This window comes from Leucoraja erinacea, chromosome 23 (genome assembly GCF_028641065.1).
Source record: "Leucoraja erinacea ecotype New England chromosome 23, Leri_hhj_1, whole genome shotgun sequence".
NCBI classification, from domain to species: domain Eukaryota; kingdom Metazoa; phylum Chordata; class Chondrichthyes; order Rajiformes; family Rajidae; genus Leucoraja; species Leucoraja erinaceus.
Window position 1 is genome coordinate 9,701,958 of NC_073399.1, and position 26,494 is coordinate 9,728,451.

The 26,494-nt window shown below is 45.6% G+C and overlaps 1 protein-coding gene across 2 annotated transcripts in view; it reads left to right on the plus strand.

Moving 5' to 3' along the window:
* cep131 (centrosomal protein 131) overlaps positions 1 to 26,494 on the plus strand; it is a 71,724-nt gene that overhangs the window by 34,706 nt on the left and 10,524 nt on the right. For both annotated transcript variants that reach the window (XM_055653824.1, XM_055653825.1), the window contains 9 exons: positions 1,429 to 1,566; positions 9,423 to 9,548; positions 11,450 to 11,566; positions 16,928 to 17,030; positions 18,205 to 18,406; positions 19,514 to 19,621; positions 20,371 to 20,488; positions 21,197 to 21,271; positions 25,229 to 25,371. In XM_055653824.1, coding sequence (XP_055509799.1) covers positions 1,429 to 1,566; positions 9,423 to 9,548; positions 11,450 to 11,566; positions 16,928 to 17,030; positions 18,205 to 18,406; positions 19,514 to 19,621; positions 20,371 to 20,488; positions 21,197 to 21,271; positions 25,229 to 25,371 — 1,130 coding nt within the window. The remainder of the gene's footprint in view (positions 1 to 1,428; positions 1,567 to 9,422; positions 9,549 to 11,449; positions 11,567 to 16,927; positions 17,031 to 18,204; positions 18,407 to 19,513; positions 19,622 to 20,370; positions 20,489 to 21,196; positions 21,272 to 25,228; positions 25,372 to 26,494) is intronic.

The following is a 26,494-nucleotide window of genomic DNA, read 5'->3' on the forward strand; positions in this document are numbered from 1 at the left end:
AGCCGACCATCATGCCTCATCTACACTAGTCCCACCTGCCTGCGTTTGGCCCATATCCCTCCAAACCTACCTGTCTAAATGTTACCCCTCAGATTCCCATGAAACCTTTTTCCTCCCCCTTCATCATAAACCCATTTCCTCTGGTTCTCTATTCCCCTACTCTGGGCAAGAGACTGTGCATTTACCCGATCTATTCTTCTCATGATTTAGTGCACCTCTGTAAGATCACTCCTCATCCTCCTGTGCCCCAAAGCATAAAGCCGTAGCCTGCTCAACCTCTCCCGATAGTTCAGTCCCCCGAGTCCTGGCAACATCCTGGTAAATCTTCCCTGGTCCCTTTCAAGCTTAACAACGTCTTACCAAAACTGCACACAATTACCCAATACAATAAATGTGGCCTCACCAATGTCTTAGAAAATTGGATCAAAACCTCCCAACTTTCCATACTCAATCCTCTGACTGATGACGGCCAATGTGGAGAAATGTGATCAATTTAGCTGCAGCTCCAGAATCAAACCCGAGGAGTTTTACAGAAAAATGCAATGAATTTACTGAAAAATCTGAAATATTTCTGACGCTGTGCGGCAGCAGCTCAACCAGCTGCACCACCGTGCCGCCCATCTGGAAAGATGCTTAATAACATTTGGGTCAATGACGCCTTGTGATGAAGGATTATAGACCTGAAACATTGTGTGTCCACCTCTGTTGACTGAGCTAATGAGTGAATCCTGCTTTGATCCTCCTTGTACTTGCTGATCGAGTTTACGTTTTCCAATGTTTGAGTGGAGTGGCGGTAGAGTTGTTGCCTTACAGCGCCAGAGACCCCGGTTCTATCCCGACTACGGGTGCTGTCTGTTCGGAGTTTGCACGTTCTCCCCGTGACGTGCGTGGGTTTTCTCCGGAATCTCCGGTTTCTTCCCACACTCAAACGACGTACAGGTCCGTAGGCTAATTGGCCTTGGGAAAATTGTAAGTTGTCCCTAGTGTGTGTGGGATAGTGACAGTGCGCGGGGATTGCTGGTGGTCGGCATAAACTCGGTGGGCTGAAGGGCCTGTTTCTGCACTGTATCTCCAAACTAATCTAAACTAAAGCAAGAGGGAAGTTATTGCTGCAATAGACAATAGCCCCTTCAAGCCAGCACCGCCATTCAATGTGATCATGGCTGATCATCCACAATCAGTACCACGTTCCTGCCTTCTCCCCATATCCCCTGACTCCGCTATCTTTAAATGCCCTACCTAGCTCTCTTTTGAAAGTATCCAGGGAACCGGCCTGCACTGCCCTCTGCATGCAGGGAATTTTCCCTTTGTTGAAGGATGGGAGGATGAAACCTGGGAGTTAAATACTGGATTGCTTTATAAATTTAATGAAAGTTTATTGTAAACTCTTGGCAGTGAACGGTAAAATGTTTTGTGTTCTATCTCCAGGGGTTATTATCTGAGGAGGAACAGGCCCACCTTGAGCATGCTTCAGTCATGGCAACCGAGGTGACGAGCTCAATGATCAGGTTAAAACTGGAATGTGAAGAGAAAAAGCGTACTGTTGCCATGTTACAGACTGCTTTGGTAAATAGCGAGTGCGTCTCCACAATATTTAAAGTTGGTAGAAGCTTATCATTAACTTTAGAGTGCACTGCCAAAATAATGTATTAAAATTCCACAAATGACCACAGGGTTTTCGATAGAAGCCCATGCAGAATGTCCCTATGTTATATTGTATACAATATTGAGTGGTGGATGTTTGTGTTCAATTTTAATTGTGTATTGTGTGTTCTTTTTTTATTGTACCGCTGCTGGCAAGTTCATTTCACTGCACTTTATTGTGTATGTGATGAATAAATCTGATCAAAGGTACACAAAAAAACTGGAGAAACTCAGCGGGTGCAGCAGCATCTATGGAGCGAAGGAAATAGGCAACATTTCGGGCCGAAACCCTTCTTCAGACGTCTGAAGAAGGGTTTCGGCCCGAAACGTTGCCTATTTCCTTCGCTCCATAGATGCTGCTGCACCCGCTGAGTTTCTCCAGCTTTTTTGTGTACCTTCGATTCTCCAGCATCTGCAGTTTCTTCTTAAACACTGAATAAATCTGATCGATTGATTGATTGAGTCTGAAGAAGGGTCCCGACCCAAAGCGCCACCAAACCATGTCCTCCAGAGATGCTGCCTGACCTGCTGCTACTCCAGCACTTTGTCTTTCTTTGGTGTAAACCAGTATCTGCAGTTCCATGTTATTCATTAGATTAGTCTGATCCTTTTACACAAAACATTCCGTCCCAATATTGTATCTTGAAATAAATTCTCATTCCCACCTCCTATCTCAAAGATGAACGGAGAGAATAACAACCTGGAGGCTGTGGGTGCTTATCACTTCCATTAAATGTTCACAAAACCCAAATCTTGTGTATTCTTGAACATCATTGATAATGCATTTATGATGCCAAATTGTAATCATTTAAAATGTTTGTTTGGTGATAAGAACAATTTAAAATACCAAACTTAGTTTAGTTTAGGAAGGAAATGCAGATGCTGGTTTACACCGAAGATAGACACAAAATGCAGGAGTAATCCTATGTCTGAAGAAGCGTCTCGACCTGAAACGTCACCTATTCCTTTTCTCCAGAGAAGCTGCCTGACCTCCTGAGTTACTCCAGCATTTTGTGTCTATTTCAGTGTATTTTAGTTTATTATTACGTGTGCTGAGATACAGTAAAAAGCTTTTGTTGCATGCTATCCAGTCAGTGGAAAAACTATACATGATTACAATCGAGCAGATATACATACAGTATGATTAATGGAATAACGTTTAGTGCAACGTAACGTCCGATCATAATAATAATAAATTTATTTATAGAGCACTTTAAACAATCACTGTTGCAACAAAGTGCTGTACATGACTAATCATGGACAAAAATTTATTACACAACAATAAAAACATTAAAAGAGAGAGTAAAAACAATTTAAAAAAACCCCAGTAAAAACACTAAAACAGGAGCAAAGTCTCATGCAGGGTCAAAAGCCAAGGAATAGAAATGGGTTTTAAGATTGGTTTTGAAGATGGACAGTGAGGGGCCCTGTCTGATGTGCAACGGCAGAGTGTTACATAACGCTGGAGCAGCAACAGAGAAGGCTCTATCCCCTCTGAGCTTCCGCTTAGACCTCGGTACCTCCAGGAGCAGCTGAGCAGCTGACCTGAGGCACTGGGCAGGAGCATAGGGATGAAGCAGCTCAGAGAGGTAAGGCGGGGCGAGGCCATTTAAAGATTTAAAAACAAATAAAAGAGTCTTAAAATGAACTCGAAAGTACACCGAGAGCCAGTGGAGGGAGGCCAGAATTGGCGTTATGTGCTCCCTCTTTCGAGTTCCAGTTAAAAGGCGAGCAGCAGCATTTTGAACCAACTGGAGACGAGCCAGGGAAGATCGAGCAACTCCAAAATAGAGTGCGTTACAGTAATCCAGCCTAGACGTGATAAAGGCATGGATTACTGTTTCAAAATGCTGCCGCTCAAGAATGGGCTTCACCTTTGCCAGCTGCCTTAAATGAAAGAAGCTGGACTTTACTACCGCGACTATTTGATGATCCAATTTAAAATCACTGTCCATCTTAAAACCCAGGTTCAAAACTGTTGGCTTGACATACCGTGCCAGGGGACCCAAGTCAACAGGGGGAGGTTCACGGCAGCCATTGGGACCAAACAATATCACCTCTGTCTTCTTTTCATGAAATCCTAGAAAGTTTAGGGCCATCCAGGATTTAATGTCATCAAGACATAACAGAAGTGATTTGACAGAGAATGCATCTTCCTTCCTCAGCGGCATATATAGACTCAGAGAGTGGTAGCTGTGTGGAATGAGCTTCCAGTGAAGGTGGTGGAGGCAGGTTCGTTTTTATCATTTAAAAATAAATTGGATAGTTATATGGATGGGAAGGGAATGGAGGGTTATGGTCTGAGCGCAGGTATATGGGACTAGGGGAGATTATGTGTTCGGCACGGACTAGAAGGGTCGAGATGGCCTGTTTCCGTGCTGTAATTGTTATATGGTTATATGGTTATATATAGTTGGCTATCATCAGCATAACAATGAAAAGAGATGCCATGCTTTCTAAGAATGGAACCCAGAGGAAGTAAGTACAGTGAGAAAAGCAGAGGCCCTAAAATTGAGCCCTGTGGAACCCCATATGACAGAGGAGCAGAGGAGGATTCAAAACCAGCAAGGCTTACACACATAGTTCTGTCCGCCAGATAAGACCTGAACCATCCCAGGGCACTGCCACAAATGCCCACTAGGTGCTAGGTAGATAGTTACTCAGGACTGCTCTCTATTGTTGATGGGATGGTGCAGTTGCCTGATAATAGCCCTGTCCCACGGTGTGAGTTCATTCCAAGAGCTCTCCCGAGTTTTTAAAAAATCAAACTCGTGGTAAGCATGGAGAATGAACGTAGCGGGTACGTCGGAGCTCGGGGATGTCTCTTAGCGCTAACGGCAGGTACTTGGGAAGACTCGCTAATGGCAGATAAGCACAGGAAGACTCGTGAAGATTTTTCAACACGTTGAAAAATGTCCACGAGAGCCCCGAGTACCGACGAGCGGCCGTTACCGTAAATCTCCGAGTTCGAATCAGGGCAAACTCGGGAGAGCTCTTGGAATGAACGTACCGTGGGACAGCTTTAACAGCTGGGAAGAAACTCGCAGCGTGTGTTTTCACACATCTATACCTCTTGCCTGATGGGAGAGGGGAGAAGAGGGAGAGGCTCGGACTAGAACAAATATTTAATTTTGGATAAAGCTGCCAGCGATTGTAAGGTTAAACAAGCAGAACATTCATTTTCTTCCGTGCCAACAAAAGCAACAGAAAAGCATTTGGTTCCTCCAATGCTTGCCTTGTCAAGTATTACGAAATGACTGTAAATGCATCACCCTAACCCTAATGCATCACATCATGGTTTTGGAACAGCTCCATTCAAGATCACAAGAAAAGACAGCGAATTGTGGACACAGCCCCAGACCATCACACAAACCTCCCTTCTATTGACTCCATTTACACCACACGATGCCTCGGCAAGGCCAGCAGCATAATCAAGGATGAGTCGCATCCTGGCCACTCCCTCTTCTCTCCCCATCAGGCAAAAGGTACAGAATTATGAAAGCGCACACCACCAGATTCAGGGACAGTTTCTTTCCAGCTGTTATCAGGCAACTGTATCATCCCACCACGACCAGGGAGCAGTGCTGAGCTACTCTCTACCTCTTTGGGGACCCTCGGAAAATCCTTGATCGGACTTTGCTGGCTTTACCTTGCATTAAATATTATTCCCTTAACATGTATCTGCAAATGAATTGATTGTAATCATGTTTCTGCTGACTGGTTAGCACGCAACAAAAGCTTTTCACTGTACCTCGGTACATGTGACAATAAACTAAACTAATAAAAAAAAAAAAAAAAAATGAACCAAGCTCATTTGAACAATCACCAAAATAATATGTGTAGGAACTGCAGATACTGGTTTACAACGAAGATAGACCCAAAATGCTGGAGTAACTCAGCGGGACACTCAGCATCTCTGGAGAGAAGGAATGGGTGATGTTTTGGGTTGATAACCTTCTTCAGACTGAGTGCCAGGGGAGAGAGTGTCAAGAGATATGGAAGGGTAAGGTGTGAAAATGACAAATCAAAGCAGACGTTGATAAGGAAATGTAGAATGTTTAAGAAAGAACTGGAAAACTAAGAAAGAACTGGAAAAATCGAAGGTAGACAAAAATGGTGGAGAAACTCAGCGGATTAGGCAGCATCTATGGAGCGAAGGAATAGGTGACGTTTTGGGAAGAGACCTGAAAGGTCACCTTTTCCTTTGCTCCATAAATGCTGCCTTACCAGCTGAGTTTCTCCAGCATATTTGTCTACCTAGGACAATCGACAATAGGTGCAGGAGTAGACCATTCAGTTTGTAAGTTGCCGAGGGTGAGTGAAGGTTGTAGTGGGCTGGGGCAAAGATTGCTGTGTGTGAGTTTGAAGGGGAACTGGGCAGCTAATTGAGGAATGGAGGGCGTGAAGAAGGGGTGGTGACCAAACAGTCCAGAGGAGAGAGCGCATGTACCAAGGAACAAGGAACTGCAGTTGGTGGTTTAAAACAAAGGACATAAAGTGCTGCAGTGAATCAGCGGGTCGGGCAACATCCCTGGTGAACGGTGGCAGGGTGGTGCAGCGGTAGAGTTGCTGCCTCACAGCGCCAGAGACCCGGGTTCAATCCTGACTACGGGTGCTTGTCTGTACGGAGTTTGTACATTCTCCCTGTGACCTGCGTGGGTTTTCTCCGAGATCTTTGGTTTCCTCCTACACTCCAGGTTTGTACATTCATTGTCTTGGTATAAATGTGTAAATGTAAACAATTGCCCCTAATTTGTGTAGGATAGTGTAAGTGTGCAGGTGTCGGTGCAGACTCCACGCTGGGAACAATTTACAGAAGCCAATTAACGTTAAAATTAACATACAAATCCACATGCCTTTGGAATGTGAGAGGTCATGGGGAGAACGTGCACACTCTGTACAGACAGCATCCATTGTCTGGCGCTGTGACGCAGCAACTCACGCTTCGCCGCTGTGCTGCCTGTCAATTGACCGCTTATTGGAAATTTGACCTGCGCCAATCTTTCTAAAATGAATGTTATGAATGTACTGATCTGAATGACCAGAACATGGTTGATCCAATTTTTGAATGGCGAATTGGATAAACATTTGAAGAAAAAATGTCGTGAAAACTGGGGAAAGAGCAAAAACAGAAACAACTGCAGAAAATGTCAAAGGCACGATCGCTAAAGTAGACTTGGCCCCATATGTGAGGATAGATGTGCTGGCTCTGGAGAGGGTCCAGAGGAGGTTTACAAGAATGATCCCAGGAATGAGTAGGTTAACATATGATGAGCGTTTGATGGCACTACTCCTGTACTCGCTGGAGTTTAGAAGAATGAGGGGGGGGATCTCATTGAAACATACAGAATAATGAAAGGCTTGGATAGAGTGGATGTGGAGAGGATGTTTCCACTAGTGGGAGAGTCTAGGACGAGAGGTCACAGCCTCAGAATTAAAGGACGTTCTTTTAAGAAGGAGATGAGGAAGAATTTCTTTAGTCAGAAGGTGATGAATCTGTAATTCTTTGCTGCAGGAGGCTGTGGAGGCAGTCGGTGAATATACTTCAGGCAGAGATAGATAGATTCTTGATTGGTAGGGGTGTAAAAGGTTATATGGGGAGAAGGCAGGAGAATGGGGTTAGGAGGGAGAGATAGATCAGCCATGATTGAATGGCAGAGTAGATTTGATGGACAATGGTCTAATTCTACTCCGATCACATATGATCTTATGATTCTGATGTGTTTAAAGGAAATCCAGTGAGTTTAAAGTGAGCGTGAGAAACGGTGTCCCAGTGAGAGAAACGGTGTCCCAGTGAGAGAAACGGGGTCCCAGTGACATGAAACAGAGTTCAAGAAAGCAAGCCCAGTGAGTTAAAAGCCAAATTCTTGGGATTTCCAACAATCGGAACTAATATTTTTATTCTACACTCAGTGCTCAATAACCACTTCTCAGTCCATATTAATGTGTTATCGTACTTCTGTGGGCACTAATCTTGTTGACCAACTTTATCCACAGACGTCTGAAAATATACACAGCACCTTATCTATCCTACTAATTGTGCACTCAAATATAATATTCCTTTCATAAATCTACAGTCTACTAGACCAAGTGCAGACCCGTTGGGTCTGTTCCCCCAACTAGCGGTTGGGGGGGGGGGGGGAGGCGGCATGCAGCATCACACACACTAACTATTCCCCCCCCCACCCCGCACTCGCGCTAATTACCTCCCTTGATATTATTAATATTATTAATTTGCTCCTTTTACCCCATAACCACCCTATCTACTGACGCATAGCCCCCAACTTGCAGTCACATCTAGGGGAGGGGGGGGGGGGGGGGGGGGGGGAGAGAGGAGGGGGGGTGAGAGGGGGGAGAGAGGGGGGAGCATGGAGGGGGAGGGTGGGTGGAGGGAAGGGGGTAGGGATGTGTGGAGGGGAGGGGGTGTTTTAGGGGAGGGACGGTGGGGAGGGGGGGGAGGGGGAGGAGAGGGGAGAGAGGAGAGGGGGGAGGGGGGAGAGGAGAGGAGGGGGGAGAGGAGAAGGGGGGAGGAGAGAGAGGGGGGAGAGAGGAGGAAGGAGGAGGAGGGAAGGGAGAGGAGAAGGGAGGAGAGGGGGGGAAGAGGAGAGGAGGGGGGGGAGGGAAAAGGGTGGGGGGGGGGGGGGGGGAGAGGGGGAGAGAGGGGGTGGGGGGGGGGGGGGAGAGAGAACCCAAACCCCCCAAACAACAAACATTTGCAGGCAGTGCTTTTTTTACATCAAACTAACTATATTTTCATTTTCAAACCAAATTAAGGGTACTTACTCACAGCTGTGTAGACATTTGTTCAGTCATTCAGAGCTCAGACCTCCATCTTGTAGAGACTGATTGGGGCACACCACTTCCTGGTTTTATAGTCCTTCCCCCATCCCACCAGCAGGAGCAGCAAAGAGAATGGGAACATTTGTAAAAACATTAATATCTCTGTCATATTTCATCAACGGGGAAAATCCTCGGCACACATGCAGCGGAGGGGGGCTGTGAGCGAGGTGGCCAAAAATGACGGCCGTAGGTTGCGGCGTTCTCTCGGAAATCGCAGCACAGATCGCCAAAAGCGGTCAAGGACAGAGTTTTAGTAATATAGATAGATATATATATATGGATATAGATTTATGAGAGGAATATTATATTTTTATACACACACACACACACACTACACACATGCTACACACACACTACACACACACACACAAACACACACACACTACACAAACACACACACACACTACACACACACGCACACGCACGCACACACACACACACACACACACACACCCTGCCCTATAACCATATAAATAACCATATAACAATTACAGCACGGAAACAGGCCATCTCGACCCTTCTAGTCCGTGCCGAACACATAATCTCCCCTAGTCCCATATACCTGCGCTATGACTATTATTATTTATCAGGTGCACTATCGTTATTCTCCCTACCATTGACATTAATCTACCAGGTTAGTTCTTCTCTGCTTCCTCTCTTCCTCCTATTTTGAATTGGGAGGTCACACTTCCCACCTTTAGTAACTCTGGGGTTTAGTAGGTTGTAGTCTTGCCAAGTTCACCAGTATTATGTTCTCCACTGGTACACATTTCTATCTTGTTCCTCATTCTCACCCGTATTTCTGTTGCAGTTGGAACAATGCCCATGCATCACTAAATCATGCGTTTAATCCATATGAGCAAGGAGAAACTTTGCAGTAGAACAAATGTGAATAGTTTCTGTTTAAACCTCGAGTGACCAAAGCATTTTCTTACCAGATGCAACAGAGGGAATTAACTGTGCGTCACATGAAGGAGACCGAAAAGGAAATGAGCCAAAGATTACGGGTGCAGAAGGAGCAGTACGAGTCAACTATCCAAAGGCATCTAGCGTTCATTGATCAGGTAAAATCACATTTTAACAATCAGCTGCATTTTACAATCAATCTTGCCTATCCTAAAATATACATTAAATTATGAGAGGAATAAATCAGGTAGATGCACAGAGTCTCTAGACCAGAGAAGATGAATGGAGGACCAGAGGACATGGGTTTAAGGTGAAGGGGAAAAGGTTTAATAGGAATCTAAGGGGTAACTTTTTTCACATGGTGGGTGTATGGAACAAGCTGCCAGAAGAGGTAGTTGAGGCATGGACTATTCCAACATTTAAGAAACAGTTGCACGTGCATGGATAGGACAGGTTTGAGGGATATGGATATGTTGGCCAGTGTGGGCAAGTTGGGCCGAAGGGCCTGCTTCCATGCTGTATGACGGTGAATCGAGGGCAAAGGTTTAAGGTGAAGGGGGAAAGATTTAATAGGAATCTGAAGGATGACTTTTTCACACGAAGGGTGATGGGTGTATGGAACAAGCTGCCAGAGGAGGTAGTTGAGGCATGGACTATCCCAACATTTAAGAAACAGTTAGACTGGTACATGGACAGGACAGGTTTGGAGGGATATGGGCCAAACGCGGGCAGGTGGGACTAGTGTAGCTGGGGCATGTTGGCCCGTGTGGGCAAGTTGGGCCGAAGGGCCTCTTTCCACACTGTACCACCCTATGACAAAAAACTGGAGTAACTCAGCAGGTCAGCCAGCATCTCTGCAGAAAAGGAATGGTGACTTTTCGGGTTGAGATCCTTCTTCAGACTGAGTTGGACAAGTAGGGTTGGCGAAATAGGACATTGATGATCTAACAACCAATGTTATTTTCCATTGATAGATAATCTGGTGCCAGTGATAAATAATATGTTAATAGGTTAAAGATTGTACAGTGGTTTCATATACAATTTAGTTTACATTAGAGACACAGCGTGGAAACAGGCCCTTCGGCCCACCGAGTCCAGTGTCGCTGCTTTACAGCGCCAGAGACCCCGGTTCATTCCTGACTACAGGTGCTGTCTGTACGGAGTTTGTACATTCTCTTTAATACCTCGTGGGTTTTCTCCGGGTGCTCTGGTTACCTCCCACACTCCAAAGACGTGCAGGTTTGTTGGTTAATTGGCTTCTGTAAATTGTCCCTAGCGTGTAGGATCGTGCTAGCTGGTGGTTGCTGGTCGTGGGGAACTCAGTGGGTCCTGTATCCACACTGTAACTCTAAAGTGTAACAACATAAAATGGAGGCCGGGTTAATAAGGGAAATAAAATTAACAGCTATAGGATTACTAATCTCTAAAATAATAAAAATAATCTTGCAAGCCTGTAGTTAAATCAGCACTGTATGAAGCAATAAATCCAAATTTATGGCAGAGTAAAAGCGAATTTCCCATTGATCTTGAAAGATTATTGAAGCATAATTTTCCTATTTCAAAAAGTGGCGCTATTGAATATGAACCATCATGAACTTCCATTGATTCAGGAGGTGATGTTGCATTATAGTTTACCCTGCTATATCCCGTGTGCTCTATCTGACAAGGCTGCATGATGATCAGCTAAGCACAAATAGCTAGAGGAACTCAGCAGGTCGGGCAGCATCCGTGAAGAGGATTTACAGGCGACGATTCAAGTCGGGGTCCTTCTTCAGTGTCCGAGGAAGGGTCCCAACCCGAAACGTCGTTTGTCCTGTTCCTCCGCAGATACTACCTGACCCAAATTCCTCCAGCACTTTGGTGTTTTGCTCAAGATTTCAGCATCTGCAGTTCCTTGCCCCTCCTTGGTTCAGATGCGAGGCTTTGAAGTAATTAACCAAAGCGACGGTCTGTTTCAATTGTACGTGGGGGCTAAATTCATTAAGTTATTTGTTGCTTAATGCCCTTTTTGCTTTGATGGCAATTTGTCTGACTGTTTTTCTGCATTTATTCCTGACAGCTGATAGATGACAAGAAAGGGTTAAATGAAAAATGCGAGTCAATGGTAAATGAACTAAAGCAGATGGATCAGAAATACATGAAGAAAATCCAACAGATGCAAGAGCAACATGATTTGGTGAGCATTTCAAGCTGTGACTACATGTAATCATGTTGACTTTACAGGACGGGTCATATGGCCCAGGGAGTGTCAGGTGAACTGAAATTCTGTGCACACCTCTTCCTGCCTTATTTCATCACACCCTATCAGCACATCTTTTTATTTCTTCCTTCCCACCCTTGCACTTGTTTCTCTTCTCTGCAATTCATCTCAACTGCTTCCTGTGGTTCCACATTAAACCACGATGAAGAAGAGTTTCCTGTGGGCGGCGCAGCGGCAGAGTAGCTGTCTTACAGCGCCAGATACCCGGGTTCGATCCCAACTACGGGTGCCGTCTCCACGGAGTTTGTACGTGCTCCCCGTGACCTGCGTGAGTGTCCTCGGATCTTCGGTTTCCTCCCACACTCCAAAGACGTACAGGTTTGTTGGTTAATAGGCTTGGTATCAATGTAAACTGTCCCCGGTGTGTGTGGGCTAGTGTTAGTGTGCAGGGATCGCTGGTCGGCATGGACTCGGTGGGCCGAAGGGCCTGCGCACTGTATCTCTAAACTAAACTAAATTGAACTCCCTTTGGGATTTATTAGTGACCATCATCTTTAGGTTGCAGTTTCCTGCAAATGGTAACATCTACTCTATCAAAATGCACCTTCCAAGATCTTACTGATAGTATAATCCTTTTAAATCTTTATTTGCACTTTTTCCAATGCTTCCACATTCATTAAATTATATGAAGACTAGAATTACGTTTTCTTACTCTATAATCTGTACTTGTAACATAGCTTTTGAATTTTATTTTTTTTAAACTGAAGTACAGTACTTTGTTAGCACAAGATGCTGGAAAATCGAAGGTAGACAAAAGTGCTGGAGAAACTCAAGCGGGCGAGGCAGCATCTATGGAGCGAAGGGAATAGGCAATGTTTCGGCCCAAAACGTTGCCTAATTCCTTCGCTCCATAGATGCTGCCTCACCCGCTGAGTTTCTCCAGCACTTTTGTCTACCTTATAAAATTGTTAAATTGCTTTAATGATTTGTAAATCCAGATCTCTGGATTGCTTTTTAGTCACCACCCAAATTAAACTCCAACATTCCATGAGCAGGTGGCCTGAGTAAAATGGAGATGAAAGAGACTGCAGACACTCTAATGCCTCCACCCCCATCATTACATTTCATTCCCCACCCCACCTGATACCATCTTCCTCTCACCTTCTGTTTGTCTTAACCTCTCCTCAACCAGTTCCACCTGCTCAACCAGTTCCACCCCTCCCTCACCTGGTTCACATCACTTTCCTTAATCAACAGATTCTGCACATCTTCCCATCTCCCCCCATATCTGCCTTCCGCAAAGACCGCTCCCTCCATAACTCCCTTGTCAATTCTTCCCTTCCCTCTCGGTCCACCCCCTCCCCGGGCACTTTCCCTTGCAACCGCAAGAGATGCAACATTTGTCCCTTTACCTCCCCCCTCGACTCCGTTCAATGACCCAAGCAATCGTTCCAGGTGCGACAGAGGTTTACCTGCATCTCTTCCAACCTCATCTATTGCGTCCGCTGCTCTAGATGTCAGCAGATCTATATCGGTGAGACCAAGCGGAGGTTGGGCGATCGTTTCGCCGAACACCTCCGCTCGGTCCGCAATAACCAAGCTGACCTCCCGGTGGCTCAGCACTTCAACTCCCCCTCCCACTCCGCCTCCGACCTCTCTGTCCTGGGTCTCCTCCATGGCCACAGCGAGCAGCACCGGAAATTGGAGGAACAGCACCTCATATTCCGTTTGGGGAGTCTGCACCCCGGGGGCATGAACATCGAATTCTCCCAATTTTGTTAGTCCTTGCTGTCTCCTCCCCTTCCTCAGCCCCCCTGCTGTCTCCTCCCATCCCCCAGCCTTCTGGCTACTCCTCCTTTTCCCTTTCTTGTCCCCACCCACCCCCGCCCCCGATCAGTCTGAAGAAGGGTTTCGGCCCGAAACGTTGCCTATTTCCTTCGCTCCATAGATGCTGCTGCACCCGCTGAGTTTCTCCAGCTTTTTTGTGTAACCTGCATCTGCAGCATCTCGTTTTATTCATCACCTTCCTGTCTCTATCTCCCCTTCCCTCCACCAACAGCCTCTATCTGCCACCCTTTTATCTCTTTTTTTTCTCTCACCCTTCAATGTCTGAGTGCCCCTTTAGTTCAGTTTAGAGGTACAGTGTGGAAACAGGCCCTTCGGCCCACCCTGTGTTGTGTGATGAGACCCGTACACAGGAGTAAGAACTCATAGTCCTTTATTGTTATACTTTATTCCCACTGTCAACATCCTACACGGGGGACAATTTACAGAAGCCAATTAACCTACAAATCTGTATGTCTTTGGAGTGTGGGAGGAAACCAGAGCACCCGGGGAAAGCCCACGCGGTCACGGGGAGAAACTCCTTACTGACAGCATCCGTGGTCAGGATCGCAACCGTGCCGCCCATTGCTGAAGTCAAATGCCCATTTTCTTCTATTATGTTAATAGAAAGGAATAGTTCTGTGAAATCCTTTGAAAGGTAACTGGAGCGTTCCGGAGAAAACCCACACGGCCACTGGGAGAACGTACAAACTCCGCACAAACAGCATCCGTGGTCGGGATCGAACCTGAGTCTCTGGCACTGTGAGGCAGCAACTCTATTGCTGTGGCACCGTGCCGTCCCCTCCCACCTGGCCCATCTGCCCTTCATCTCCCTCCTCAGCTGACTCCACCCACCTGCCAGCCCCTACCCCCTTACCTCTTTATACCATGACCTTCCTCTGTACCATCTCAGACCTGTTGCAGGGTCTCGACCCAAAATGTCGGCTATCTCTTTGCATCCAAAGATGCTGGCCTGTTAGCCAACCAAATCGTTTATCCAGACAATGTATTCAAAACTAAACTCATGGATGAAACCCACAGGAAGAACGTGTAAACTCCACACACAACAGCACCCGGGGTTTCAGTTTAGTTTATTATCACATGCACCAAGGTACAGTGAAAAGCTTTTGTTGCTTTTGTTGCCTGCTAACTAGTCAGCAGAAAGACAATACCTTGATTACAATCGATCCATTCACAGTGTATACATAAGGGAATGATGTTTAGTGCAAGGTAAAGCCAGCAGAGTCCGATCAAGGGTAGTCCAAGGGTCATCAAAGAGGTATATGGTAGTTCAGAAGGTACACAAAATTGCTGGAGAAACTCAGCGGGTGCAGCAGCATCTATGGAGCGAAGAAAATAGGCGACGTTTCGGGCCGAAACCCTTCTTCAGACTGATGGGGGGTGGGAGGGGAGAAGGAAGGAAAAAGGGGAGGAGGAGGAGCCCGCGGGGGGGGATGGGAGGAGACAGCTCGAGGGTTAAGGAAGGGGAGGAGACAGCAAGGGCTAGCAAAATTGGGAGAATTCAACATTCATGCCATCAGGATGCAATTATCAGCACTGCTCTCTGGTTGTGGTAGGATGATTCAGTTGCCTGATAACAGCTGGGAAGAAACTGTACCTAATCTGGAGGGGTGCGTTTTCACACTTCTGTACCTTTTGCCTGAAGGCAGAAGAGAGAGTGGCTGGGGTGCGACTCGTCCTTGATTATGCTGCTGGCCTTGCCGAGGCATAAGCGGTTGGTATGTGTGATGGTTTGGGCTGCGTCCACAATTCGCTACAATTTCGTGTGGTCTTGGGTGGAGCTGTAACCAACCCAAGCTGCGATGCATCCTCATTGGACCAAGTCTCTGGCACTGGCAGGCTTAGTTCATGCACAGCACATGTTACTTTTTCAAAGAACATCAATGAATTCTCCAACAAGTTCACTTTTGCATGAATATCCTGAACTTTTTCTGTACCCTGTTCTAATGTCTTTAATCACAGCACCTTGAAGACGCCAGCATTTCCCAGTGACAGATTCTCAGAAAATAATAGGATTTTAGCATTTTGTGTAGTGTGAAGAAGATGGCGTGGCTGATTAGAACTGGTGTAACTCTAATTGTTAATATTTTGTTTTATGTTGACCTGCAAAATCAAGCAAATCTCCATAATCGTACAACAAAATGGTTGTCAAATTAATAGTCCCTTATAGAGAAGACTTGAAGCTGTAATCTGCCCTGTAACAATCTTATCATTGGCTGTGTTGTGATTGCCTTGACCCCAATAATTTGTTTTAATACATTTTTTTGTGTGGTCTGCCTGAACTTCTCTTATCTTTCAGTGATGTTGCAATTTGGTGTTGCACCCAATATTCGACTGCCAATTGTTGCCTCTGCACATTTATTGTTGAATAAATAGTCCTCCCTCTCATAGATTGCACTTCAATTCCAAATTTAAATATCGTACAGCATTGTTCATATTTTCCCTTTTTTATTCCCTTCATTTAATGCACGAACAATAACCAAAATATAAATATTTTTCATTTTTGGTTTGGTAGCACGTAGTTTAGGAAAACCATTCAGACTAATTCATTATTATGTAGGGATTGAGAGGAAAATAGATCAGTCATGATCAAATGGAGGAGCAGACATGATGGGCCGAATGGCCTAATTCTGCTCCTATGTCGTATGGTCTTGTGGACACATGGAATTACAGATGCTGGTTGACAAAAAAACACACAAAGTACTGGAATAACTCTGCAATGATGATTCCGTACTAATGCTGCCTCTTGTGTAGTGTTAAATGTTATAGTTTGCCTCGGTCCCTTACATTTCATCTAATGGGCTTGCGAAAGTTTCATTTAGAGATACGGCGCGGAAACAGGCCGTTCTGCCCACTGGGTCTGCAACGATCCCCGCACTTTAACACAAGCCTACACACACTAGCGACAATTTACACTTAAACCAAGTATACATACCCAAGCCAATTAACCTACAAACCTCTACGTCTTTGGAGTGCGGGAAGAAACCGAAGATCCACGTGGTGACGGGGAGAATGTACAAACTCCGCACAGACAGCACACGCAGTCGGGATCGAACCCGAGTCTCTGGCGCTGTAAGGCAGCAACTAACCACTGCGCCACCGTGCTGACCTAAAGTGAATAAGAAAGTATTTTCTTCTCCTTTTAGGTGTCATTCAAGTAGATTTGAAAAAATTCATCACTGGCACAGGATTTCTTAGGGCAAAGGGAATCAAGGGATATGGGGGGGGAAAGCCAGAACAGGGTTCTGATTTTGGATGATCAGCAATGATCCTATTGAATGGCGGTGCTGACTCGAAGGGCCGAATGGCCTACTCGCGCACTGATTTTCTCTATTTCTAATTAATCTATTTCAAAGATGTAAAGATATATAAATACTTTTTTTTTGTTTCCTCTAATTCAATATTCCTGTAATCTGCGTTAGTCGTTCTTTTCATAAAATGGCCCTACTACACCGCCGTTTTCTTGTAACATCCACAACTCTTTGTTTGTAGGAAATCAAGAAGTTAAAAGAACTAATGAGTGCAACAGAAAAAATCCGCAGAGAGAAATGGATAGATGAGAAAACAAAGAAAATTAAAGAAATCACTGTCAAAGGTACTAGTATATAAAGTTGTGATAAAAAAACCTGAAATAGTTTGCCAAGCACAAATAATAAAAGCCAGTCGGCCTTTCTCTGCCATTTCGTATCTCTTTGAATGATAGATTATTTCCCTTTTGAAGATTGATATTGATATGGTTTGGTTTCTAACCGTGGAGTCGGAGAACCAGCTGCCAGGTTAAACAAGTAACCTGAACAGTTTCCTTTTCAAGTTCACGCAAAGCTTTTTGACTCAAGACAGACGCAAGAAGCTGGAGTAACTCAGCGGGACAGGCAGCAGCATCTCTGGAGAGAAGGAATGGGAGTCAAGACCCTTCTTCAGACTGAAAAAAAAAGTTAATTCTAAACCAGCATCTGCAGTTCCGTCCTACACTTTTTGACTCAATGTCCACGCACTTTCCTCACCTATTTGACACGCCTTTACCTTCGCAGTCTCTGCAATTGCCCAATCTGTTCAAAACCACAAGCATCATCCATGCCTTTGCTACCTCCTGCGCGTTCCTTTGTTTACCCGTTGTACACTTCCACTTGCTCAATATTTTGCCTGCATAGTCATCCCCCCCTTTTGTTGTTTATAAGCATATTTGTCTGCCACTCCTTAGTCTGCAATTCCCAGCTATACAAGCAACGCCAAATTGCAAATATGTTCCACCTGGACCTACCTGATTGCCTGGTTGCTAAACACTTTAATTCACTTTCCCATTGCCGCACTGACCTTTTAGCCCTGGGTCTCCTCCATTGTCAGAGTGAGGCTAAACGCAAATTGGAGGAACAGCACCTCATATTTCACGTGGGTAGTTAACAGCCCAGTAGTCTAAATATTGATTTCTCTAACTTCATGTAACCATGGCATTCCCTCTCTCACCCAAGCTTCTTATTTTCACCCAACAAACGGCTAACAATGGCCTGTTTCCTTAATCATCGTTACTTTTTTTGCATATCTTTCTTTCATTGTTCTATATCTCTCGACATAATCGGCTATATCTCTCATTTCCCTTTCCAGTGTCTTTCAGTCTGAAGAAGGGTCTCGACCCGAAACGTCACCCATTCCTTCTCTCCAGCGATGCTGCCTGTCCCGCTGAGTTACTCCAGCACTTTGCGTCTATCTTCGGTTTAAACCAGCATCGGCAGTCCCTTCCTATCCTAATAACGTAACTGTTTGACTTGCAGGCTTGGAGCCAGAGATTCAGAAGCTAATAGCTAAACACAAGCAGGAAATCAAAAAGCTCAAAGCGTTGCATGAGGCTGAACTGGCGCAGTCTGACGAACGTGCGGCTCGGCGGTACGTTCGGCAGACGGAAGAACTGAGGGAGCAGCTGGAGAAAGAGAAAGAAGACCTTTGCCAGAGGGAGAGAGATCTTGCCAGACAGAGGTTTGGGGAAAATACGATTTCTATTGCAGCTTGCCGCGCGAGTCCGATAATTGTGTCCACACTGCAGAATAACATTGCATCTGCATTATTCCCTGACAGCAAACTTTTATTTTAAAATTCGTCAAGTTTCTTGTCATACGCACAAGTACAATAAAAACCTTACTTGCAGCAGCATCACGGGCACATAGGCTCAGATAAATATATAAATTATTCCTAATTTACTCATTAAATTCTGCCAGCGTGAAAAGAAAACTGTGCAAAAAAATTAATGAAAAGCACAATTAGAAAACAGACAATCCATGGTTGTATAATTATCTAGGAAAGAACTGCAGATGCCAGTTTAAATCGAAAGTAGCCACAAAATGCTGGAGTAACTGGAAGGTGGAGGAAACAGACACAAAGGACTGGAGTAACTCAGCAGGTCGGGCACCATCTCTTGAAACATATAAGATTGTTAAGGGTTTGTACACGCTAAAGGTAGGAAACATGTTCCCGATGTTGGGGGGGTCCAGAACCAGGGGCCACCGTTTAAGAATAAGGAGTAAGCCATTTAGAACAGAGACGAGGAAACATTTTTTCTCACAGAGAATTGTGAGTGTGGAATTCTCTGCCTCAGAGGGCGGTGGAGGCAGGTTCTCTGGATGATTTCAAGTTAGATAGGGCTCTTAAAAATAGCGGAGTCAGGGAATATGGGGAGAGGGCAGGAACGGGGTACTGATTGGGGATGATCAGCCATGTTCACATTGAATGGCGGTGCTGACTCGAAGGGCCAAATGGCCTACTCCTGCATCTATTGTCTATTGGAGAACATGGATAGGCGATGTTTCAGGTCGGGACCCTTCTTCAGACTGGGAGGTGCTGACCTGCTGAGTCACTCCAGCACATTGTGTTCCACGCAAGATTCCAGCATCTGCAGTTCCCTGTGTCCTACTCTTGAGTATCTGTGCTGTTTTCTTTTCTGAAACAGGTGCTTTCAATGTGGAAAATGTGCCTTTTACAGTCCAACTCATTGGCTTATTTTCTCCCGTGTAATCGGCAGGCATTTGCGATATTTTGGTGAAATATCTTTTGCTATATTTGCATTTCATCTTGAAATTGTGCCAACAGATATGAGAAGCAGCTTGAACAGGAGGAGCAAGCTATCCAACAACAGCGAAGGAGACTGTATGCTGAGGTGTCTGAGGAGAAGGAACGCTTGAACCAGCAGGCAGCTCGGTGAGAGCGTCACTGCAGTTTACCCTCATCCCTTTCCCCCATTATCCATGTTCCATTCAACCTTCATTCTCTCCTGAAAGATATTTTTCCCAGGTGAGCTGCTTGCACACCAATGCAGGGCAGCACGGTGGCGCAGTGGTGGAGTTGCTGCCTTGCACCGTCAGAGACCAGGGTTCGATCCTGACTACGGGGTGCTGTCTGTACGGAGTTTGTACGTTCTCCCCGTGACCCCGTGGGTTTTCTCCAGGTGCTCCGGTTTCATCCCACACTCCAAAGATGTAGCCGAATGGCATTAACATTGAATTCTCCCAATTTTGCTAGCCCTTGCTGTCTCCTCCCCTTCCTTAACCCTCTAGCTGTCTTCTCCCACCCTCCTATCCGCCCGCCCTCGGGCCCCTCCCCCTCCCCTTTTCCTTCCTCCCCCCCCCCCCCCCCCACCCCCCATCAGTCTGAAGAAGGGTTTCGACCCGAAACGTCGCCTATTTCCTTCGCTCCATAGATGCTGCTGCACCCGCTGAGTTTCTCCAGCCATTTTGTGCACCTTCGATCTTCCAGCATCTGCAGTTCCTTCTTGAACTCTTAGCTAAAATGAGTAGCTCTAGCTACAACCAGTGTTATGTACAAATAGCTGGAAGAACTCAGTGGTTCAGGCAGCAAATGCGGAGGGACTGGACAGTCGACATTTCAGGGCGAAACCCTTCCTCTGTTTTAAGCGCAGTCAATTTCACAATTGATTCTTTTTCATGAAGGCAACGAGCTGAATTGGACGAGCTACGAAGTCAGCTGGAACAGAACTGTTCCCTTATAACCAAAGCCCTCAAAGAGGAATTTGAAAAGACAAAAGAAGAACAAGAAAGACGTCACCAGGTGAAAAAATCTCTTGAGATAAATACTTTAGTTGAAAGATGCACGGAAGCTGGCCCATAGGTCCACCAAGTCCACGCTGACCATCTAATCTCCCATTCACACTAGTTCCAAGTTACACCACTTCTTCACCCACTCACTGGACACTGGGGGCAATTTACAGTGGATAAATAACCCATCAGCATTCTTCCCAAGACTGCAAGATATTTTAGAGAAATGTGGATGCAGCCTTGCTGAATGAAAGGAGGCAAAACTCTTTAGTTTAGAGATACAGTGCGGATGGAAACAGGCCCTTCGCCCCAACGAGTCCACACTGACCAGCGATCCCCGTACACAAACACTATCCCACACACTAGGGACAATTTGCAATTTTTTCCCAAAGACAACAAACCTGGTCGTCTTTGGAGTGTTGGAGGAAACCAGAGCACCTGGAGAAAACCCACGCAATCACAGCTAGAAAGTGCAGACAGCACCCGTAGTCAGGATGGAACCCAGGTCTCTGGCACTGTGAGGCAGCAGCTCTACCGCTATGCCACCGTGCCGCCCCATTAGTTGGAAGAAAATTTCATCCCAGTTTGCACTTGGCCCTTTATAGCTGATTACTGCTTTTATTGGCTAAAAACTGTCACAAATATCTTTATTTGGTCTGTTATATAACATATGCGGAAGTTAAATCTGCTTTCTAATATTTCTCTGTGTTAATTTGATCAGGTGGAAGTTCAGTCGTTGAAAGAAAGGCTAGAAATTGAGAAACAGGCCTGGGAAGAAAATTATATGAAGAAACAGGTAAGTTAATGTTGTTAATGTGTACAAACTGTGATTGTGGCTTATTACATTATGCTCAACCAAGAAAGTATTTTTGCAATAAAACTTATTAGGCCGAGTTTAAAATCGTGTAAATTGGGATTCCTGAACAAACCATAATCGGATAAGATGTAAAAACAAGGAACTGCAGATGCTGATTTACAAAAAAAGACACAAACTAAATCAGTGGGTCAGCTAGCATCTCTGGAGAATATGGATAAAGTGACGTTTCAGGTCAGGACCCTACTTCAGACTGAAGAAGGATCTTGACCCGAATCACGGCCTATCCATGTTCTCCAGCCATGTTGCCCAACATGCTGAGTTACTCCAACACATTATGTCATAATCAGACTTGCTTTTGTAAGAACATTACACCAAGCAGTGCAGTACAGGCAGAGACAATTACTAAGGAATTTAGATTGAATCAACACATGACAGCAAACGTTAACATTGTGAAGGTGAAATATGCCAGGTATTGAAGTAATAACACATGATGCATGTCAAAAGGCTGAAGTCAGAAGAAGTTCTGAGTGATAGGTTTAGAACATCTGTGAAAAATAGATGCAGGTTTAAGTGAAGCAAGAGTCAAGAGTGTTTTATTGCCATATGTCCCAGACCGAACAATTAAATTCTTACTTGCAGCAGCACAGTAGAATATGTAAACATTGTAGTCGATGCAGTTCAGAGCTCATTTGGAGGTTGCAGTGTTTAATAGCCTGATGGCTGTAGGGAAGAAGCTGTTCCTGAACCTGGACGTTACAGTTTTCATGCTCCTTATTCCCAATGGCAGGGGTGAAATGATTGTGTGACCAGGGTGGTGTGGGTCTCAGATGATGCGGCTGTCTTTTTGGGGCAGCGGCTTCTGTGAATTCCTTCAATGGTGGGGAGGTCGGAACCCGTGATGGACCGAGCAGTGTTCACCACTTTTAGTTGCCTTCTTCGCTCCTGGGCATTCAAATTGCCGAACTAGGCCGTGATGCAATATGTTCTCTGCACCTGTGGAAGTTCAAGAGAGTCCTCTTTGACATACAAGCAGATATTACTTTAACCATTTCATTGCTGCTGGAGCACCAGTGGCGGCCTGAACCCTCACTCCTGGAACAGAAGCAGGGAAAGGAGAGGCAGGAAGAACAGAGACCAGGTTTTCATGTTGTTTAAGAAGGAACTGCAGATGCTGGAAAATCGAAGGTACACCAAAGGTATGCAGCAGCATCTATGGAGCGAAGGAAATAGTCTGAAGAAGGGTTTCGGCCCGAAACTTTGCCTATTTCCTTCGCTCCATAGATGCTGCTGCACCTGCTGAGTTTCTCCAGCATTTTTGTGGACCAGGTTTTCGTGTTATGTTCCCAGCACAACAGTGCTGTCCGTAATGCACTTTGTTTTACATTTTAAAGATGCAGCATGGAAACAGGCCCTTCGGTCCACCAAGTCCATGCCAACCATCGATCGCCCGTTAACATTAACTCTATGCTGTCTTACTTTTGCATTCACTCCTTCCTTACACACGGGGGTTAATTTACAGAGGCCAATTAACCTGCAAACCTGCAAGTCTCTGGGATGTGGGAGGAAACCCAAGTGGTCACAGGTGGAACTTGTAAACACCACACGAACAGCACCCAAGGTCAGGATTAAACCTGGGCCTCTGCTGCAGTGACCCCGTTTACACTGATTCTTGTAGATTTCTGATGATATATAACATGAGCAGTAAGTGAGGCACCAGAATATAACTCTTTATTTAAGAAAGGACTGCAGACCGAAGGTAGACAAAAATGCTGGAGAAACTCAGCGGGTGAGGCAGCATCTATGGAGCCAAGGAACAGGTGACGTTTCGGGTCGAGACCCAAGGGTCTCGACCCGAAACGTCACCTGTTCCTTCGCTCCATAGATGCTGCCTCACCCGCTGAGTTTCTCCAGAATATAACTCTTTATCTGTTATAATTTATCAGGAAGATCATAATCATCTAGAGTTCATTGTAATACGGGCGACACCACATTACTGCTATTTGGGTTCTGCAAATTCAGCATTACATAATTCATAAATCACTGCGTAAAAAATTGTGCAATGTATGTTGAAAACAAATAAATAAATCAACACTAAATTAACACTTGTTTTTCATGATGCAAACGCAGACTATGGGGCTTTGCGTTATAATATTGGAAAATTGCAACAAAGCATGTTTCTAAGGAATGCAAAGATCACTCTTCATAATGCGGAGTTACCTGTAACTGTGAGGTAGAGATTTGCCCACAGCCAGACGGGCTAAATGCACAATCCATTAGCGGATTCAGCTTGGATTAATTATACCGAGATTTCACTTCTGACACTTGCATCACATTAACTTCGGTAAACCTGTGTAAAATGTGGGCGGAACTTCATTCCACGTCCACCTTCTGTGATCAAGATGAATTCATCTTTTAGTTTAGTTCGGAGATACATTGCTAAAAACAGGCCCTTCGGCCCACCAAGTCTGCGCCAACCAGTGATCCCCGCACACTAAAGGGCCTGTCCCACTTGCATGCGATTGCATGCGTTTGGCGCGACCAAACGGAAGCGAAGTACGCGCTAAGTTTGCGAGTGACGTAATTTGCGTCATACTTACCAATCAGTTGGGCAGGAGGCGGGTCAACTGAATTTGGACCTCGCATGGGTTGGGCGTAGGTTGGGCGATCGTTTCGCCGAACACCTCCGCTCAGTCCGCAATAACCAACCTGACCTCCCGGTGGCTCAGCACTTCAACTCCCCCTCCCATTCCCAATCCGACCTCTCTGTCCTGGGTCTCCTCCATTGCCAGAGTGAGCAACAGCGGAAATTGGAGGAACAGCACCTCATATTCCGCCTGGGGACCTTGCGTCCGGATGGCATTAACATTGAATTCTCCCAATTTTGCTAGCCCTTGCTGTCCCCTCCCCTTCCTTAACCCTCTAGCTGTCTCCTCCCACCCTCCCATTCGCCCGCCCTCGGGCTCCTCCTCCTCCCCTTTTCCTTCCTTCTCCCCCCCCCCCCCATCCGCTATCAGTCTGAAGAAGGGTTTCGGCCCGAAACGTCGCCTATTTCCTTCGCTCCATAGATGCTGCTGCACCCGCTGAGTTTCTCCAGCAATTTTGTGTACCTTTGAATTTGGACCTCGCATGGCTTTGGGCGGTGACGTCATCACGCAACGCCACGCCGGGCGGTGACGTAATCTCGTAACGCCACGCGCTAGGCGTATGCCGTCAAGACGCTGCGTACACCGTCGAGACGCTGCGTATGACCGCAATGTGCCTGCGTGCCGACAGGCCGTTGGCGCGCAAAGATTTTGGACACTGTCAGATTTTCGGAGCCCCGCGCTATCTCGGGACCAGCCCCGCACAACTCCACGCTTCTACGTGGGACCGGCCCCCGTACGTTCATACGGTGCCCGTATGCCTCAAGTGACCACGTTTGGTCGCGCCAAACGCATGCAATCACATGCAAGTGGAACAGGCCCTTAGCACTATCTATCCTACACATACTGGGGAAAATGTACAATTACCCTACAAACCTGTACGTCTTTGGCGTGTGGGAGGAAACCAAAGCACCCGGGGAAAACCCACGCGGTCACGGGTAGAACGTGCAAACTCCGTACAGACACCCAGCACCCATAGTCAGGATCGAATCTAGACCTCTGGCACTGTGAGGCAGCGACTCTACCGCTGTGCAACCGTTCCGCCCATTTCTGAAGTAAAATATCAAGTTTCTAAAATATGAATTGAAAGGAATAGTTCTGTGAAATACTTTGAAAGATAAAGGCAGGAGACTCCTGATTAATACCACATTGGGATAATTGTTACTTGAGGCAGCTCACACTCGAACAGTCGGACATTTGTATCAAAAATATCATTTGATTTGTAGCTGCCAAATTGAGCATTGTAAGGAACCTGGGTGGCACTGTGTGAGATTCACCCATTCTTCCTCTGTAGGAGGCTTGGCTACTTGCCCGTGAACGAGAATTGAAGGAAGAGGTACGCAAAGGACGGGACAAGGAGATTGAACTGGTTATTCAGCGCCTGGAGGAAGAAGTTAGAATCTCGAAGCAAGAATGTGAGAGGGTCACTGAAAATACGTAAGAACATTTCAAACTTTCCTTTGTAAATGTTTGTATTTTAAATAGTGGCGCTTGATCAGTCTATTTCACCTTTGCATAGTGTAGGAAGGAACTGCAGATGCTGGTTTCCACCGAAGATAGACATGCTGGAGTAACTCTCTGCCACAGAAGCCACAGTGGAGGCCAATTCACTGGATGTTTTCAAGAGAGAGTTAGATTTAGCTCTTAGGGCCAACGGAATCAAGGGATATGGGGGGAAAAGCAGGAACAGGGTACTGATTTTGTATGATCAGCCATGATCATCTTGAATGGCCGTGCTGACTCGAAGGACCAAATGGTTACTCTTGCACCTATTTTCTATGTTCTCAACCGGATAGAAGGAATGGGTGACGTTTCGGGTCGAGACCCAAGATCTGAAGGAGTGTCTCGACCCGAAACGTCACCCATTCCTTCTATCCAGAGATGCTGCCCAAGTTACTCCAGCATTTATCTTCACCTTTGCATAGGTTCGCAACGTTAAGGAGAAGCAAAAGTGAGAGAATATGACAATAGAAATTTGATATCAATACACTGTGGAGGGGGATTTATAGTAAAAAGTGGACATGTTTCATCGTAAATATCTCCAGCCCCGTTGCATGAGGCCATTATTGTATATTTAGCTTGGACTGAATCTGTCTTTTGTACATGTTATTGTGGAATAGATGCGAGTTTAGGTAATTGGAAGTTGGATGGGGACCAGGAAAAGTAGAAAGTCGTAGTACTGAGATCAGAGGACAAAAAATTGTACAAAGAGCAGCCCGTGAAAAAGTTTATATTCCACATATTGCAGTGATGAGATTGAGGAAAAATAGAAGTGATGAAAACATTAGATAAAATCTGAAAAAGGCCGGAAATGGTCGTCTGCATCCAGAGTATTTAGCAATTGTTCTTTCAAAAGAAATGCATGATATGAAGCTTGCAGTGAAAGAAAGAAATGAAGTTAAAAAGTACTATAGTGCAGTGACTGCAGTGTAGAAAGAGCAGTACGCACAGAGTCCCCTCATTTCCTGTGCCATCTTGTACCCAGACGTTCTTTTAGGAAGGAGATGAGGAGAAATTTCTTTAGTCAGCGGGTGGTGAATCTGTGGAATTCTTTGCCTCA